At 28.9% G+C, this 17,907-nt stretch overlaps 1 protein-coding gene across 1 annotated transcript in view; it reads left to right on the top strand.

Annotated features, from left to right (window-relative positions):
* LOC113404416 (ATP-binding cassette sub-family G member 1-like) overlaps window positions 1-17,089 on the top strand; it is a 72,890-nt gene extending 55,801 nt beyond the window's left edge. Inside the window, exons 4-11 of the mRNA XM_026645304.2 lie at window positions 1,580-1,725; window positions 7,376-7,535; window positions 11,709-11,896; window positions 12,244-12,397; window positions 12,960-13,128; window positions 14,448-14,548; window positions 15,718-15,873; window positions 15,968-17,089. Coding sequence (XP_026501089.1) covers window positions 1,580-1,725; window positions 7,376-7,535; window positions 11,709-11,896; window positions 12,244-12,397; window positions 12,960-13,128; window positions 14,448-14,548; window positions 15,718-15,873; window positions 15,968-16,357 — 1,464 coding nt within the window. The 3' untranslated portion in view covers window positions 16,358-17,089. The remainder of the gene's footprint in view (window positions 1-1,579; window positions 1,726-7,375; window positions 7,536-11,708; window positions 11,897-12,243; window positions 12,398-12,959; window positions 13,129-14,447; window positions 14,549-15,717; window positions 15,874-15,967) is intronic.
* Window positions 17,090-17,907: the final 818 nt, after the last annotated feature.

Genomic DNA, 17,907 nt, shown 5'->3' with positions numbered 1-17,907 from the left:
CAATAGTAAATTAAAAAAAAGAATCTCGTACTTTTATTTAATAAATATTTATATCGATATTTTAATTTCAAAACATTTCATTTCTTAATTTTCTTTCATATTATGCTATGCTTACATTTCGGTCAAAACATTCCGGCGGCTTATTTTCACATATCAAGCTAATTTGCTGGCGTAGTTCGTACTCGTAATGTATGAAATATCCTAGCCGAGGTCGTTACGACCCACCGCTTTCAGGTCATGGTGATTTTTGAGTAATTAGGATAAGCAGCAGAACGTAGAATAAACAGAATTGTAAACAGGATTTATTATTTCAATATATTCTCGTGTATGAACCTTTAATGTTTTTTTTATAGTTCACTATAACGATTTGTACTTATTCGTTTTTATTCTAAATTAGATAATATATATTTTTTAATATAATAATGATATGATTGATGTTTAATTATTAATAAGGTTACACTTCCTCCTTACCTTTAATGATTCGCTCCGTCATCGCTGTCAATCGTGGGCGAAGAGAATATCTGAATAATATTTTCATATACTAAATTTGTGTTTATAATTTCATCTCGTGCTCAAGGTGAACATAAATATCATATGGACCGCACGTGTCGGATGAAATACTGCCTACATGTGTATCCAAAAATTCACCTTAAGAACAAAAGAGGCCTTTGCCCAAACGTGGGATATTTATAGACTGTTTTTTTTTTATAAATTAGTAAACTCCTCTATCACATCGCTAATTTAATGTCTTAAAGTCCCTTTTCTGTCTATCTACATACTACCCTACTACGAAATAATGAAAAGACCTTGAAATGAAACATCCTAGTCTTTCATAAAATTGTAGGATTTCCAATATCTTATTTAAGTAATACAAACTTTTACGTAAAATTTACCTTGGAAATATCAAATATTGTTTTGTTCACTTCTCAAATAACTTTCCACGTGTTTCGAAAAAAATATTTATCAAATTCTGATAATTAAAGTGATATATCTAACAGTAAAAATAATTTTCACAATATATTTTTTTTAAGTTTCTCATCCTCAATTTTGCTATTCCGAATGGAAACTATATGAATGTAACTTAAGGTTAAATTAAAAAAATACGAAGTAAATTGTCACTTCTAAAATATTAAATAAAAGTATCGATAAAATATTAAATAAATATTCGCTATTAAAACTACAACTAATGCGTAATATTGAATTCAAAAGCAGTATTGATGGTACATTGAACGAATGATTAATCGCTAGATCAGTTTTCTTTAGGACAAGAATTCATTCACTCATATTTCTATAAACAGTAAATATAATCGAGAACATTACTATCCTAAAAGAATTACGAAACTAAATAACAAAACTGTCGAACAGTTTATAGAAACAAGGGTATCTGTATAAAAATCAAGACAATCTTAAAATTTAACTGTAAAGATAATTGTTAATATTATTTGCTGATTTATTAAATTCTTAAGCTTAACTTAACTAAAACTAAAGAACTGGTATGATTTATTACGAAGAATTTACAAATTAGTGTTTTTTCATCTTGAACGTATATTTATAATTGTTTTTATTTTTTGTATACTAGGTAGAAGAAATCCTTCAAACTCTCGGACTCTGGGATCATAGAGACTCCATGTCCCATCATCTCTCAGGGGGTCAGTCGAAACGTCTCTCCGTGGCCCTAGAATTGGTTAACAATCCACCAATTATCTTTCTTGATGAACCTACCACGTAAGTTAAAAATCTAATTATCATTATTGTAATTTGCGAATGCAAATAATACAACATATTACATATGCATCTAAAATGATAACAGGACTTAATGCCTACTATTCAAGGGATTCTGAAATGAAAGATAATTTTGACTATCATGTAAGTGTTTTTAGACCAAATTAACTACGTACTTTGAAAATCGACTTAGTTTAGAAGCTATCTAGATAGCATTCACTCGAATCGAGCACATGTTAGAACATGCGATCAATAGATCGCAAAAAGAAGAATATCTACTTATTTTTATGATTCTTCTTAAAAGTCTAAAGGGTAATAAATAATGATAATGATGATAAACTATTGGCCATTTATTTTAGAGTTAGTTCATTATTGTTATTCGCTTGTCCTTATTCCATTTACCAATATTTTTGGTTAGCGTAGTGTGAATTGCTATGAAAAAGCTTCGTGCTCGATTGATGGATGAGCATCACATTTTACCCTTAGCCTGGTTATTCGACATCTTCATGTCGAGATGGAATGGTTTTCATCAACACTTGGTCATATTCTGCACTACACTGTATTATCAAATGTAATGTAGTCGACAAAATCAGTTTTTTAATATATTAACAAACAAAGACAGATTAAATATTTTAAATTTACAATACTTTTAACTTTTGCTATTTTTCAATGCGTACTTTTAGTTTTAAAGCAGAAAAATAAACTCTTCATTTTAACAACACGAAGTTTTCAGATTTATTTCAAAGCTAGTATCATAAATTCTTTGCATTTTCATAGCGGAATATATAAAACGATAAACCTACAAAATAATTCCTTATATACTTGTATATTATGTGGTTTGTATGTCGATTAACTCGTTTACATCCATTTGTTTTGAATTTATAAGTGGTAGTGCTTTGTTAGTTACTCTGATGAGTAATCAATTTTGATTTCAGTTTCCCAGTTTAAAGGAAACCCGACATAGTGAGCCGGTGCAATTACATGCCCAAAGGATAATTACATCAAGAATTCCATGTCTTACCTAATTTTGAACGACGCGGTATTCGGGTGTACTATTTTTACTACTTCTCCTTTTGGACTATTATTATATTAATTAATTTTAAAACATTAAACAAGCTGAAGTTCATTTATTAAAAGAACTTCAGCCGATCCGATGATATATCAATACATAATTAGAACAAATATCTGATAAAATACACATTGAATTTACACCAGATTTCTATAAACAACTTATGACTACATTTTTAACTAACGTTTCCAATTATAGAATTAATTTTTACATTTAAAAATGTGCCTGGAGTAAATGTTATGAAAATAATTAAAACCCTCAATATAAATAAAAACTAATGAAGATGATAGGAATGATGAGATTAATATACCTTAATTTTTATAAAAAAAAAACACAAGTATTTAAATGTACTAAAGATTTGAAAATATTTTAACTTAATAAACTTATTCCTATATTTCCATTTTTGAGTAAAATATATTAAATCTCGACCATTTCAACCATACAAACTCTCCAGTAATTATATACCACATTACCTACATTAAAATGTATTCTGAATATTGAGTCAAATTAAAACTTTATATATTATTTATGCACGAAACGTTAGGTAACAAACATAATGATAACAACAATATATCAAAATATTTAAAAAAATCATAAATCAGTATTGAGAATATCATCCGCAACTAATAATTAAAAAATCAAGATGGAGTCCGCTTACAGTATAGGTACGCATAAAAACCATTCGATAATATTTTTAAGTCCGTTGAATATTTGATAAACGAACTTCGTAAAGTTTAATCCACATTTCCAATATCAATAAATTTAAATAATCCATAAATTTTATCACGGAACTCTGATCCATAAATACGCAAATACTGTTTGACTTTGTTTGTTTAAATTGATATCTGATTCGTTATCCCAACATTAGCATATATGATTGACGAAACTGGTCCATTTAGACGATATGCTGAAAAGGAAAATATTTAAAAATCATTTGCAATATTGAATTATTAAAAATAACCCCATACAAAAGATAAAAATTACGAGATGATTTGTTAATATAATTTCATAATACAAGTTACTTCGTGTATTATAAAATATGCAAATGAACTGCTAACAACGGAAAATCTTATAAACGTTTTGATTAAATTTATCTCGGATCACGATATAATATGGCATTTTGAAATTTACCATACATATACATAAGTAATCTTTTATTATGGACGTGAAGTCACGAATACAAATGAAGTTTGAAGTAATACAAATTACATTATAACAAATTTATGCGAACATTTATTATAATCATATTTACAATAATATACTCTATAAATTACGCGCGTAGTGTTATTTTAGTGTAACAATTTTGCATATGTATAATAATAATATTAAATTTGTGATTGCTGGTGATAAATCAATTGAAGAATTCAGAAAAAATGGAATTTATTAAAATATACAATACATTAATATAAATTATATTGATTTATTTTAATAGATTTGACTAAAACGGTTTAAGAGGACATTTTCTAAAGACATAAACGATAAAAATATCTTGATTAGTTATCTAATTTTCAATGTTTCACACGTAATTGAAATCATATAATCTAAATTTTAATAGAATTTTGTAGATTTCAAATGCGAATAATAAAATTATTATTAAATTTATTTTAGTAAGGATGATAACAACAATGATAATAATTGACAAATAAATTGCTTAAATTTAAAGTTTTTTTTTTTAAATATAACATTTGTTATCTTTATTTGCCGTATCTTTTAAAAATATATGAATGCCGTTGGACATTTTTATAAATGTATAACGAAGACATTTTGTAGCTTCACAGCATCTTTCAAACCTTCTATCCTTGTATTGATTATAATTTTGTCAGCATTCATTTGGACAGTACTATCATAATATGGAAGTTCAATACCAACAAGCACCCTCAAAACCTACCTCTTCATAATATCAGTTTAATTAAACCATTGATATACAATGCATTTTTATGTTCATTTAAAATAAACCTTCATCAAGCATTCAGAAAAACACAAGTAACGTTGATTTCAAGATTACATGTACACAATTAGAAGTAATTGGCTTAATCACCACATCCGCCGTAGCATTTTATTGGTGATAAAACTGAACCGTGCTAAGAAAATCGAAATCTGTTCAATTCCCTCGGGCAATTTATCTTTCTGAAAATACAAAGCTCATTCATTAAAAGTAAAACTTAAAGTAATTAAGCTAGCATTCTTGATATACCTTATAAAGTTACTTGTACATTTTGGATTATCAAAATGTAAACGTAATCTTATCCAGTCACAACTATGTAACAGATTATACTCAGCATATGTATGTTTTGTATAAAGTTTCAAATGTTTTAGGCTATAAATTTCGGTCTAACTCAGTGGCGAAATGCTTTAGACACACTCGACTTTCTAAACAAACTTATTCTGTTAGCAGTTGTTTCAAATGTTCGTCAAAACTTATAGTGCTGAGTGAATTCTCTTGTTTCAATTTATATTTTAATGCAGATAAGTAATTGTATTCAATACAGATATTACATATGAATCGTTTCATATCGCAAATGCTCGTTGTTTATTCAGATTGATGCGACCACACAGTAAGTACCTACCTACAGCAGATATTTACGATAAAGATTTTCGTTACGTACCCAATCGTTCTAAGGAGATTCGACTATATATGATGGTGCAAAATACACAAGCTGTAAAAAAACAATATGATTTTAGTATCGTTATATACACTTTAAACTAGCAGCACTATAATTTTAATTCAAGTAGTTGTAGACACTGGCTGCCTAAAGTTGGATACATCTAACAAGCCGCAGTGCATATATATATATGTAGCATCAGCCTGTATAAATGGCATGAACTAATTTTAAAATATTTTCCAGCTGTAGAAATGTTCATTAAAATGGCGATGTTTATTTTACGAGCGACATTAAAGACAATCCTTTCGCTGTCAGTAGGGATGGTCTAAAAAATTGTTGTAAAATCGTTTCTTACGTTATCACATTATCTTTATTTTATAGAAAATAATAAAGGACTTAATTATGTTTTATGTCTGCCGAAATGTATATTCTCGAGTGAAAGGTTCATATTTTCGTACCTCATATTTTCTTTCAATATACTGGTATGTCCATTCGATTGCCATGTGTCCATAGTATATTTTTTACCGTCGAATAACAAACCTGGATGTAGCAATTGTTACTTCTCGAATTTTTACTTTTGATCTTCGGTTAGAACTACACATAACATGTTAATTTAATTAATACATTTCGGTTTAAATCTGAAACTGACAGTTTATAATGCACCAACGTGGCATTTGACAGAATTGTCTGAAATACCACGTTGCTGCATTATAAATTGGAATATTTTTAGGCTCATTGTTTAATAAATCGATTACATACCCATAAAGTAAAATAGTATGAAATATTGAGAAATATTATAAATAAATAAATCTTGACGTTTTTTAAATTAAAAATTAACAATTAAATACTGAAAATCCTTACAACTATATATACAACATAATATATTTATGAAATAAATTAAATTAAAAATAATACTAAACCAAAAGAATCAACTGAAAATATTAAATGTCATTTTTATTTAATATATGTAATTAATGGTATTTTGTTCTTTTTTTTAAATAAACGTATTAATATAAATTAATTTAGCGTTATCTGTCCTACAGTCCAATAAAATTACATGAAAGACATAATGAGCTTTAAACTCGCTTCGTTTACGAAAATGAACTTTTGTACATAATTGAGCTTTACCTATCTTCCTAAGGAGTTGAATTTAAATTTTGAATATAAATCAGGATTAAATAAAAATTCAAGAAAATATTAACAAATCATCAATATATTTTAAAACTAAGTTCCTACTGCCTCTGTCACGGATTGCGATAAACTCAAAAACCACTCATTGCTAAAAATAAAGATATACCAAATTATTCACTTTTAATTATTTCGGTATGTGGAAATGGTATGGAGATAAACTGCTAAAAAATTTAAAATATTCACAAAGAACACAAAATATACTTATAAAAGTAATATTCCAACTCGAATACTGTACCATCAGAACAAATACATATACTTATTATAAGAAAATTAAAATATTACACAACATTACACTTGTGTTCTGATTCAGTCTAATATACAATTACATAACAATAAAATACGCATATTTTAAGGAATACTTAAGATTGGACACGAACGAATTGTGTGTATTAAATGATAATAGAATTTGATCATAATAATCTGAAAAATTAATAAGGTAAGGTAATCGGTATATATCATACCTATTACATTTTTGAGCTCGTCTTGTTTTGTTTTTTAAGAGTTTTTTTTTTTTATCTTTTTAATTGCTTTATTGTTTTATAACTTTATAAAACAATAAAGCAATTAAAATTTTAATTGCCTTTTTTTTTGTTTTAATTGTAATTTTTTTTTTAATGCATCGAGAATTAAAAAAATATTTGTATGAACGTAAAGTTTTAAAATACCTACTTATGACTTACAATTTTAAGTTTTATACATGATATTTTTGAAACTATGAAAACGTTGAAATTAAACCGAAAATAAATTTTACAATAAACCAATTATTTTTTTTTACATAATTTGTTCTCAGCGGACTCGACGTGGTATCTATCCGGCAATTGGTTGTGCTTTTACGACTCCTCTCACGACAAGGCAGAACGATTATATGCACAATACATCAACCGTCGGCCTCATTGTTCTCGCTTTTTGATAGAGTTTACGTTTTGGCTAGAGGACTATGCTGTTACCAGGTAAAAAATGTATAAATAAATGCTTTCTAAACATATTTACATAGCTGGTTGAAATGGCCCAGTGGTTGGAAAAATCTTAACCGAATACTGCGAGTTCGAGATCAATAACTGTCTGCTTTCATACACTAGTTTTGTTATTATAATAATATAATATATCTCCTGTTTGGTGGTGATGGAAAACATAACAAAGATTTGCTTCGTCAAATAAGGTCTAAACCATATCTCACTATTACATAAATATGTTTTATTTGTCATTAAGCATACACTCGCCTAGTTCTACCTAACGTGGAAACATCTAAAAACGATTTGTTGGTTACACTCGGTTTTTTAATTTAAATCCAAGAGATTAAAAATTAAATTCCTTAAAAGCTAAACCCTCGACTAGTGAGGCAGTCTTGCTAGCTAGTGCAACAAGAAAAACCTCTGTCCACATCTTTAAATAATTATTAATAGTTTTGGAAAAAATAATTTATATTATTAAATATATATATATATATGTCTGGATCAAATATTGTACAAATTATTGTAGATAGCACTGATTCGGTTTGAAAAGAATGCGCTAGTATTATGACAGGTGGAAAAAAGAGCATTTTACATATAAATATGCCTTGAAAATCTAATGAATGTTTCATAGTTTTTACAATAATAATGGACAGATGTAACATGCAAAAAAAATACCCTTCTCTTAAATATAAAAAATGTAAATGTAAAATAATGTAGGTACTTTTACATACACATGTGGGCAAATTATCGGAGACAGACTTTCATTGTAAGGAGACGCAGAAAGCAACCTCAATATTATAAACACAACTATTTGTAAGAATAATAGGTATATAACATTTTATTTAAAAAAAAATGTGTAATAAACGTTGAAAATATGTAGTAGCAAGTCACATAAATAAAAATAAATAGTTATTCTATTAGAATACATATACCATATAACATTTTTTGTACAGAAGAAATATATTATACTCTATCAGAGGCCGGATTAACCTAAAGGCAAAGTAAACAACTGCTTATTAGAACCGCGTTATTTATTCTTAACTCCAGAAAAAAATAAGATAACAGAATATAACGAAAAATCATTCCGTAATTACGAAAATACCTTTGTTATATTTATTAGATAGATTTTTTTTAAGATATAGGCAGGCGGACGGGCAAATGATCCACCAACGCAGTGTTCACCACCGCCCATAGACATTTGTGCTGTAAGAAATATTAACCATTCCTTACATCGCCAATGAGCCACCAACATTAGGGAAAATGTTATGTGCCTTGTGGCTAGCCAGTGTATAGTCACACTGGCTCACTCACCGTTCAAACTGGATATTGGTATTTGGCGTTAGAATGTATGATAATTGTGTGCTACCTATCCAGACTGGCTTGCACAAAACCCTACCACCAAGTAACCTGCAGAAAATCTTCAAATATTCTTAATGTTATCGTAATGTAGTGTCTTTTGCTATTTCCTGTAGTGTAAATATTTATAAAGTCACAATAAAAACAGTTAATGTCTTTAAAAACTTCAAGCTCAGTGAAATTTCTACGCAAGAATTTTACTTTTGCCAAAGTCATCAGACTGAGCTAATAGACCGTAATATTTCCCGCCTACGGAACTACGAAGTTTGATTGTACTGAAGTGGCTTAATTAACTTAGCTGACAGCGGTACCGAATGTGCCAATCAAAAACTTTTAACCCGCATCAAATTATTTATTCAATGAGATCTTCGAAGTTATACGGACGATTAAGATTTTAAGAAGAAATCGATTTAAAAATTAACTTATAAATATAAAAAAATATATATATCATTTAATCAAGATCTTATTCAAATTGAATTTGGTTTATCTTTCTATTCAATGGGTATATACGATCCTTTGTAATCTCCTTCAACTGTCACTAAGGCAAATTTCATAGCTTTGTAAGTTTATTAATTGAGAAGACGAGTACTAAGCAACTGAACTGGAATGCTCTTAGCTTATCCTAAAACATCTCAAGAGTAATCAACTAAATTAAAGACATAAAAATTCAGTGCTTAAATTTTATTGTTTAATCTGTATTCGTTTTAAAAATACTGCACTCTCTGAACTCTGAACTCTGACACTCTGAAGCGATTTGTTGATATCTTTTTTAAATAATGACATTTGGTATAAGGTTTTCTAGAAGTAATCGCCACTAATCGATAAGATAAATCGCTGTATTGCGTGCATAAAAAAATATTTTGTTTATAATCTTTTCGAGCAAAACATTAAAATTTAAATGTGAAAAATAAAATCCTTAGTCACACTGATAATTGAGATTAGCTCGATAACTAAAAATCGACAATCTGACATCAAGGCTGGTGTAAGACCACATTATCCAATGTTCATGAAATAAGTATGTTAACTTAAACGGTTAAAAAGTATTATTTAACACTCATTCCGTGAGACCATGAAATAAAACTATCGCGTAGTTCCGAACTTCTTGCAATTTTCATATTTCTTTCCCTGCCACTACATCTTATTTGTGACTTTTATTATCGGGTCCGCAGTTTCCAAGTAGAATAAAGCTTTCAAAACTTTCGTAGTAATCCCCACTTTCGTTGATTTCTGTATTTCTATCTCAGGTCTATATAAGAACTTTTAAATTTAACAAAATTCATTTCTATTTTTATATTATTTTTAAACATCTTTAATGTTTAATAAATAAGTATAATTTCTTATATTATATATCGTCGTTGCGCCTGCAAAAGTCGCTGTGTTTTTTTCTTATTTTTAGATTTTTATGCCGTTTTAATCGTTGAAATTTTAATTAAAACGGCATACAATATAAAAATAAGATAAAAACACACAGCGACTTTTGCAGGCGCATAGACGATATACATAATAGTATAATTATTATGAATGACATACATTATTAATGACCAACATTATTTTTGAAGTAACAAATAAAAATTTGTTAATTTAGTAAGTATGCGTTCAGAGATGTATTAAATAATATTTAATATACCTTAAAGGAAGATTTAGAGCCATTTAAAGTATTTCGTACTTAAAAGCTTTCTCCATTCTGTATTTACGATTAGTCGTATTTCTCAAGGAAACGATAAAATTGTAATATCTATATAGAAACGGTAACGGTATACTTTCTTTATGTCTTTTATATGTATGTTTTAAATAGATTGAATATATTACGAGTTAAAAATTCACAATATGTTCCGTCATATGCGTAGCCAGGATTTTATTATAATGTACATACTTTTATTTTTAATACCAAGTAAATTGTTGAAAATTAAAATTTAAAAAAGTGTTTTTTTTTTTTAATATGATATACAGGACATAATATTATAAAGTTTTAAGTATGACAAGTAAAATTTTTGTAGGGGCCGTGCCCACCCATAACTGACTAAGATAATATGTTTTGTATATGTTAAAGTTGCATTAGTTACAAATAAAAAAGAAAAAAAAGGTAATAAATACTGTTAATATAATTACTAATTGTCATCGACATTAAAGTAATTACTTCTTCATATAAATGTCGGCGGTAAAAATATCTCTATTGCTTCCGAGTTTCTAAATGCGTTGCGTGACATTTAATTGTTTAGCTAAATTTCCTGTTTCATTTTAAATTGTTCTTTTATTCAATATAAATATGAAAATTTACTAGGTGTTTATGCTAGATGATGTGTAGCAATTTTGTAATTGAATATAATTTTAGTTATGAAGTCAAGTTAGATGCTCTTTATTGTATTTATATAAAGTCAATTCAAGTGCAGTAAAATTATAAACACATAAGCAAGAAAAGATGAACAAAAACAGTCTTATCGCTTAGAAAGCAATATAAACTAGCTGTCGTTTACGTTATATGCTAATGTTTCTTCCGACAATTATGCGTATCCTCAACATGTTTGCCTTCACCGTTGAACGCACTCAGTAGCGGATGCCGTGTTTGAACCCAACCTCTTCGATTGATATTCATAACTATACGCAACTAAAGTCAATTAATTTTGATGAATGAACTTTGCTACTCATTCTTAATTTTCTAGTAGATTAAAAAATAAATTAATAAGTGAAACTTGTTTACATATCTCAGACAGAGTGCGTTTCTTTGCCTTGTTGTCAAGTCACAGATTACCATTGATTCCAAACTAACACATTAACTAAGCACATGTTAGTCATTTTTTAAACAATAAATTACAGGGTGCTGCTCCACTCCTCGTGCCATTTTGTGCAGAAATTGGACACATCTGTCCAACCACCCACAATCCAGCCGATTTCATCCTGGAGACACTAGTTGGAAATTCGGAAAGTGCGGCGCAAATGTCGGAACTGTGTCAAAATGGAAAACTTTCCAAGAGACTTGATCGGATGACTGTGAGAGGCGGACGGTTAGTAAACGATACATGATAAATTGATATTATTTTTCGTTTAGTACAATATTTACTTAGATGTAGTCGGGGATATGGATAAGGACATAGGTAGGGATTTTAACTTAAGAAAATTGACGCGGATGACGCCGCGAGGAACAGTTACTTCATAAAATGTCTATTATGTATTTTGGTGGAACCTGTTTATTGTCGAAAGTTTCAACCATTATCAAATTTTTAGAAGGTATACTTAAACCCAATTATAATGTATTTGTGGATCAAATTAAATCTCTAAAAATGATTTTGTATAAGAAAAACGTATTTACGTACGTTAAATAAAATACAGACTATTTTTCTCGCTTTGATAGTAAACCGGTACTGCACTCAGACGAATCCATACAGAGGATATTTGTGGAGCACGTCGCTAAAGAACAAATGCAGAAAATGGAGTTTCCAACTACATTCATGACACAATTCTCGATATTGATTTATCGAATGTTCAAACAATCTAGCAGAAATTCGGTAAGAAGCAAATTGTTATTGAAATTTATCTACCGATGCTACGACTTCATAATAGTATATTTTTTTATTACAATGTCTTTCGACTATTTCATAGCTTTATTGTAAAAATAAAAATCCAAACAAGAAAGAGTATTATATTATTTTGGGTGTTCTTATACCTATGTTAGGAAAATACTTATATTATATTTTTTATTAATTAGGTACTAGTATTAAATATATACATATCACAACATAATAATAATTTTTTTTTTTTTGTGTAAATATACAAAGATGTTAATTTTCAAAATATCAAGAAACTTAAATGAGGTGACAGTGGTGCCTTTTTAATTAATTAACTTTAAAATTATGAAACAATATACATAACAAGCCACATCCACAGCCATATGGATATGGCTCTAATCAAATGGCACGCGCTACCTCGCCTTCCTGTTATACGACCGTCCCTTTATACGAAATTATTCCCACGTTTTTCAGGAAAGCGAAAATTAAGATTATATATAGAGTAAAGAGTATTTTACACACCAAAAAGAACAACTGATGTCAATTCTTTTAAATATTTCAGCTTAACCTTTGGATTCAACTTATACACCATGTAAGTGCAGCTGTGCTTGTAGGGGGAATTTTCTTTTTGATTGGTAATGACGGAGGAAATCCTATAACCAATTTCAAGTTCTGCCTTAGTTGTGTCGTCTTCTTCATGTACACTTACATCATGATACCTGTCTTATTGTGTAAGTATAAATATTTTAATTATTAGGTACATAAATTGTCCAGTAAGATTGTCTTTGATTTCAATCACAACGAAAATCATTGATTTCCAAAAATAAACTTCGAAATAAACTTCCAATTTCTTCAACTAAATAAGAAAGTATTCGTTTGTTGTTCATCATATTAGGTACACCACTCATGAACAGCGACCAAACAGCCATAATTTATAATGCTATATCCCTGTTTGATGGAAATACCAGTGTAATTACAGGAGACGTAACATCATTATTCTCATAAAATGATTAATCTTTTTTTTTTTTCACCGAAAATATTAATGGGCTGTGGCTTACCATAATAATACCAAATAATCGCTGTAAAGATATATAAGAATTAAAATTATTTCTCGATGTACCCTACCCTATCATACAATGTTGAAAACTCGCATCCTAATTATTGTAGTCAAATTCTTAAATGCACCTTTATTTAATTATTATCAGAATACCTACCTGCGAGCAAAAAACATATCCCACCTCAAATGACCCGATCGTGCCCTTTCATAACAATACAAATATATTTATGACAAAAATAATATATTGCCATGTATTCATAGCTTAATATCCGAAAGAAGGCTTTAAAACTATTTACATAGACGGGTCACTAAGAAAGACCTTTTTATATCACTTTCTACAATTCATGTTATCCTAATGGATCTCTTTTTGGGACCACGGTTCATCGAACAATCTATATTCGAAACATTGTTATGGAAAGTGATAATGTAAAGTGATGATTACTTCAATCTATACATTATTATATAAAACTGAAGGGATTGTTTGAATGAACTCTAGGATATCTTTGTGATAAGTATTAAGTAGCCCATTTATTGAGAAAGCTCAGAAAATCACGGCAACAACCATGCAGACAGAATTTAACAACTCGTGTTAGCATTTTACTTGGTGGTAGGGCTTTGTGCAAGCCCGCCTGGGTAGGTACCACCCACTCATCAGATATTCTACCGCCAAATAACAGTACTCTGTATTGTTGTGTTCCGGTTAGAATGGTGAGTGAGCCAGTGTAATCACAGGCACAAGGGACATAACATCTTAGTTCCCAGGGTTGGTGGCGCATAGGTGATGTAAGGAATGGTTAATATTTCTTACGCCTTTGCCTATGGGCGGCGGTGACCACTTACCATCAGGTGGCCCATATGCTCGTCCGCCAACCAATAACATAAATATATATATATATATATATTATATTCCGCAATTATCGCGATCACACAAACAAACTTTTCAACATTTTAAAGTATGTTTTTAAATTATAAATAATGTCCAAATATTTTTAGTTCCGTTGGAGCTTCGTATGATACGACGGGAATATTTTAATGGATGGTACAGTTTAAAAGCATATTATGCAGCACTAACTCTATCGACATTTCCAATAATGGTATGTATACTTGTACACATATAATAAATGAACTCGAACATATACAAATATTTTGAAATTATTATTTTTTTAAATAAGGTTTTATTAATTAAAAATGTTCATTATTAATTTATTACGATACATACTTCTTCTACCTTAATTTATTAAGATTTAAATGAACAAACAAACGATCTTATCTGGGTGTGATAGTTAAGCAACTAATTACACAATTATACAATAACAAGGAATATTAAATGTCATGTTAGCGTCTCCTATAAATATTGGTATCATACCGGCATAATTTCTCAGTTTGTGATCGAATTTTCTTTCACTAATTTGAAAATGAATTATATATAATCAATAAATAACTGTAATTAAAAAAGATAATACGGTAATAGTTTCTTTAATTTTACATTATAAATGTAATTGCTAACACACTTTGTTATAATATGAAATACAATGAGCATACAACTGGAACTCGCCTGCAAATTGTGTGGTTTTGGCAGATTGCGGCTGTCGAGATGTCACTCCGAAATAGATGTAATTTAACTTGCCTCATGTTCTTGACCGATTATTTATAACAAAACGTATAAATTTACATAATTTACAAACTTATGCATAAAATCTAAAATATTATGTCTAATATGCACTAAGTAGGTATTTATTTAAAAATCTAGGGCAAAGCAAAACGTAGAAAAAATATACAGGGTTATTGGTAATTCGACGTATTCCCGTTAGGAAGTGATAGGGGTGACTATTTGCGATAATTTTAAAAAATAAAAAAAATATTGAAATAATATCGTTTTCCGTCTCGCATTTTTAAATTTGGACCGATAATTATTGTTTAAATATTGAAAAATATCCAGTGTTTAATCGTTTATTTTAATTGATACTTTTTTTTAAATACATTTTTAAAGTTGCATTTTTGACTTATTTTGAAAAAATCTAAAAAACGCGATAACTCAAAAATGGTTCACTTTTGCATCATGCCTATGGGGGTTAAAATTATCGCAAATAGTCACCCCTATCACGTCCTAACAGGAATACGTCGAATTACCAATAACCCTATATATAAATAGACAAGGCTAGACAAAAATATGAGTGTGCCGGGTTACTATTAAGTCTATGCATATACTCGTACATTATTCATATAGGATAACAAGTTGAGGATTTTTGTATTTCTTTTTCAGGTTATATTAGGAACAGTGTTCATAATAATATGCTATTTCATGTCTGGCCAGCTGATGGAAATGGACCGGCTAATTCTTTTTACAATCACTGGCATCTTGATAGGTCTTTGCTCTGAAGGACTTGGTATTCTTGTCGGTTCTATGTTCAATGCTACCGTAAGTCTTGTTAAGTTTTTAACAATATCAAAAATGTTACAAAAATGTGATCAAAATCATTTCGAAGACAATTTAATTCTATTTTTCTTTTTAGAACGGGTCAATCGTCGGTCCTGCAACTGTAGCACCATTGCTCGCTTTGTGTTGTTACGGCACAGGTTTCGGACCATACATTGAAAAAATAATGAAATTCCTCATGTCAATGTCATATCTACGCTATGGTTTAACCGGATTTTGTCTAGCATTGTACCATAAACGCCCACTTATGGATTGTAACGCCGATTTTTGCTTATACGCAGAATCCAAAATTCTGTTGAGAGACTTAGGAATGGCAACTGATAATTTTGAGACGCAAATAATCGGTTTACTAAGTTTTACAATATTTTTCAGAGTAGTAGCATACTTCGCGTTAAGGTATCACCTGACAGCTGAGTTTACAAGCAAATTCATGACTTACATAAGCAAATTTTTGAAACACAGATAGTTAAAAATAAAATGAACTATATTGCGATACAATGTATTTGTATAATGTTTAGTAGGTACATAAAACATGATAAACGTAAATTCATAGGAAATTTTATTAGTAAAATTTTAAATGAAATGTTTCGCAACAATGTTTTGTAGTTCATACATTACTACTAAAGTTTAGTAAGACTTTGATTGATATTCTACTAAATATTAAGTAGTTACACCATTTTTTCTTATAAATCAAGTTATTGGTCGATCCTTAAATCTATTCGTTTGTTAATTTAGGAAAAGAAATGTATTGTATCATGTATTTAATCGTTCGTTCCCATTCTATACCTCTACTATTTCGGTAATGTGGTATAGCACAGCATAAAAATGAGTTATAGGCATACTTTAAGGTTTTAAAAGCGACCTGCCTGAAGCTAAACCTCCTTGAAAGGATTTTTTCTGATGAGATAATCTACCTTCACTATATAGAATGTCCGTATAATAGGTTAGGTGCTTAAATGCTCGGTAGTAGGTACTAATTGATGCCCTATGCAAAAAATTGCTTGAAATCGATTGAATTTATCGTAATCTGCAGGTAACCATGCGAATCACATACCAACGGCAAATATTTTGTATAAATATTCTATATTATAATTAAAATTTAATAATCACTTATTAAGGTTAATAACGGGTAGATAAATAAATATACAAGTATTCTGTGATTTTGAATTAAGATAGTCTATTATTCAATTATATAAAATTGATACATAGGTATATTATGTTAGAAATAAAGGCACTTGGTAGGTACCTCTTTAATTATTGTAGGTAAATTTTACAAAATATATGTGACATTGTATGTGTAATTTCAATTTTGTTATATAGATAATTAGATTGTTGCAATAAACCTGCCATCCTCAAGATTAATAATGAATAAAAGGTGTTTTGAAATAACTGTGTTATAATTTTTCTTGATTTATCATTTAATATTACAATTTGATCTCAAATTACTTATATTGTCAGGGTCAAATTTAATGATACATATCTAAAACCAAAAACCTCCCAGTATCGACGAGTAAACACATATTTTAATTTATTATATACCTAGAATACAAGAATTATACTTGTGTATTACTATTTATAAAAGTTAAAAGAATGGTTCAACTTATTTAAAAAATAATTAGGGTCCTTTTTTATTCCAGGGCCTAGAGACCTTTGTATTCGCGGTATTCTTGATATGAAATAAGTGTTGTCTAATTACAAATTTATTTTAAGATGAACAACCACTACATTACAAAGCAAGATCCTTACACATTCAGAGCGAGATTTTTCGTTAGCTAAGCTATATGTTGATGTTTAGCTTTGAAACCTTAAAACAATTTCATATCTATTACCCTTATACTTATACAGTGATACGATGATTAGGCAATTAGTTAAAGATTGTTATTTTAGTAAATTTTGTGTTTATGTTGCGTACTTACTGTATTTAATATTTCCTCAAATGAATATAATTTTATAGCCTTATTTCACTTTCTTTATTTCAAAAAGTAAAATTAAACTGAAAATAAAATATAATTGTTT

The sequence above is a fragment of the Vanessa tameamea genome, chromosome 10, assembly GCF_037043105.1.
Source record: "Vanessa tameamea isolate UH-Manoa-2023 chromosome 10, ilVanTame1 primary haplotype, whole genome shotgun sequence".
Classification (NCBI taxonomy): domain Eukaryota; kingdom Metazoa; phylum Arthropoda; class Insecta; order Lepidoptera; family Nymphalidae; genus Vanessa; species Vanessa tameamea.
Note: the sequence above shows the minus strand (reverse complement) of the source record. Positions and strands in the feature narration are given on the sequence as shown.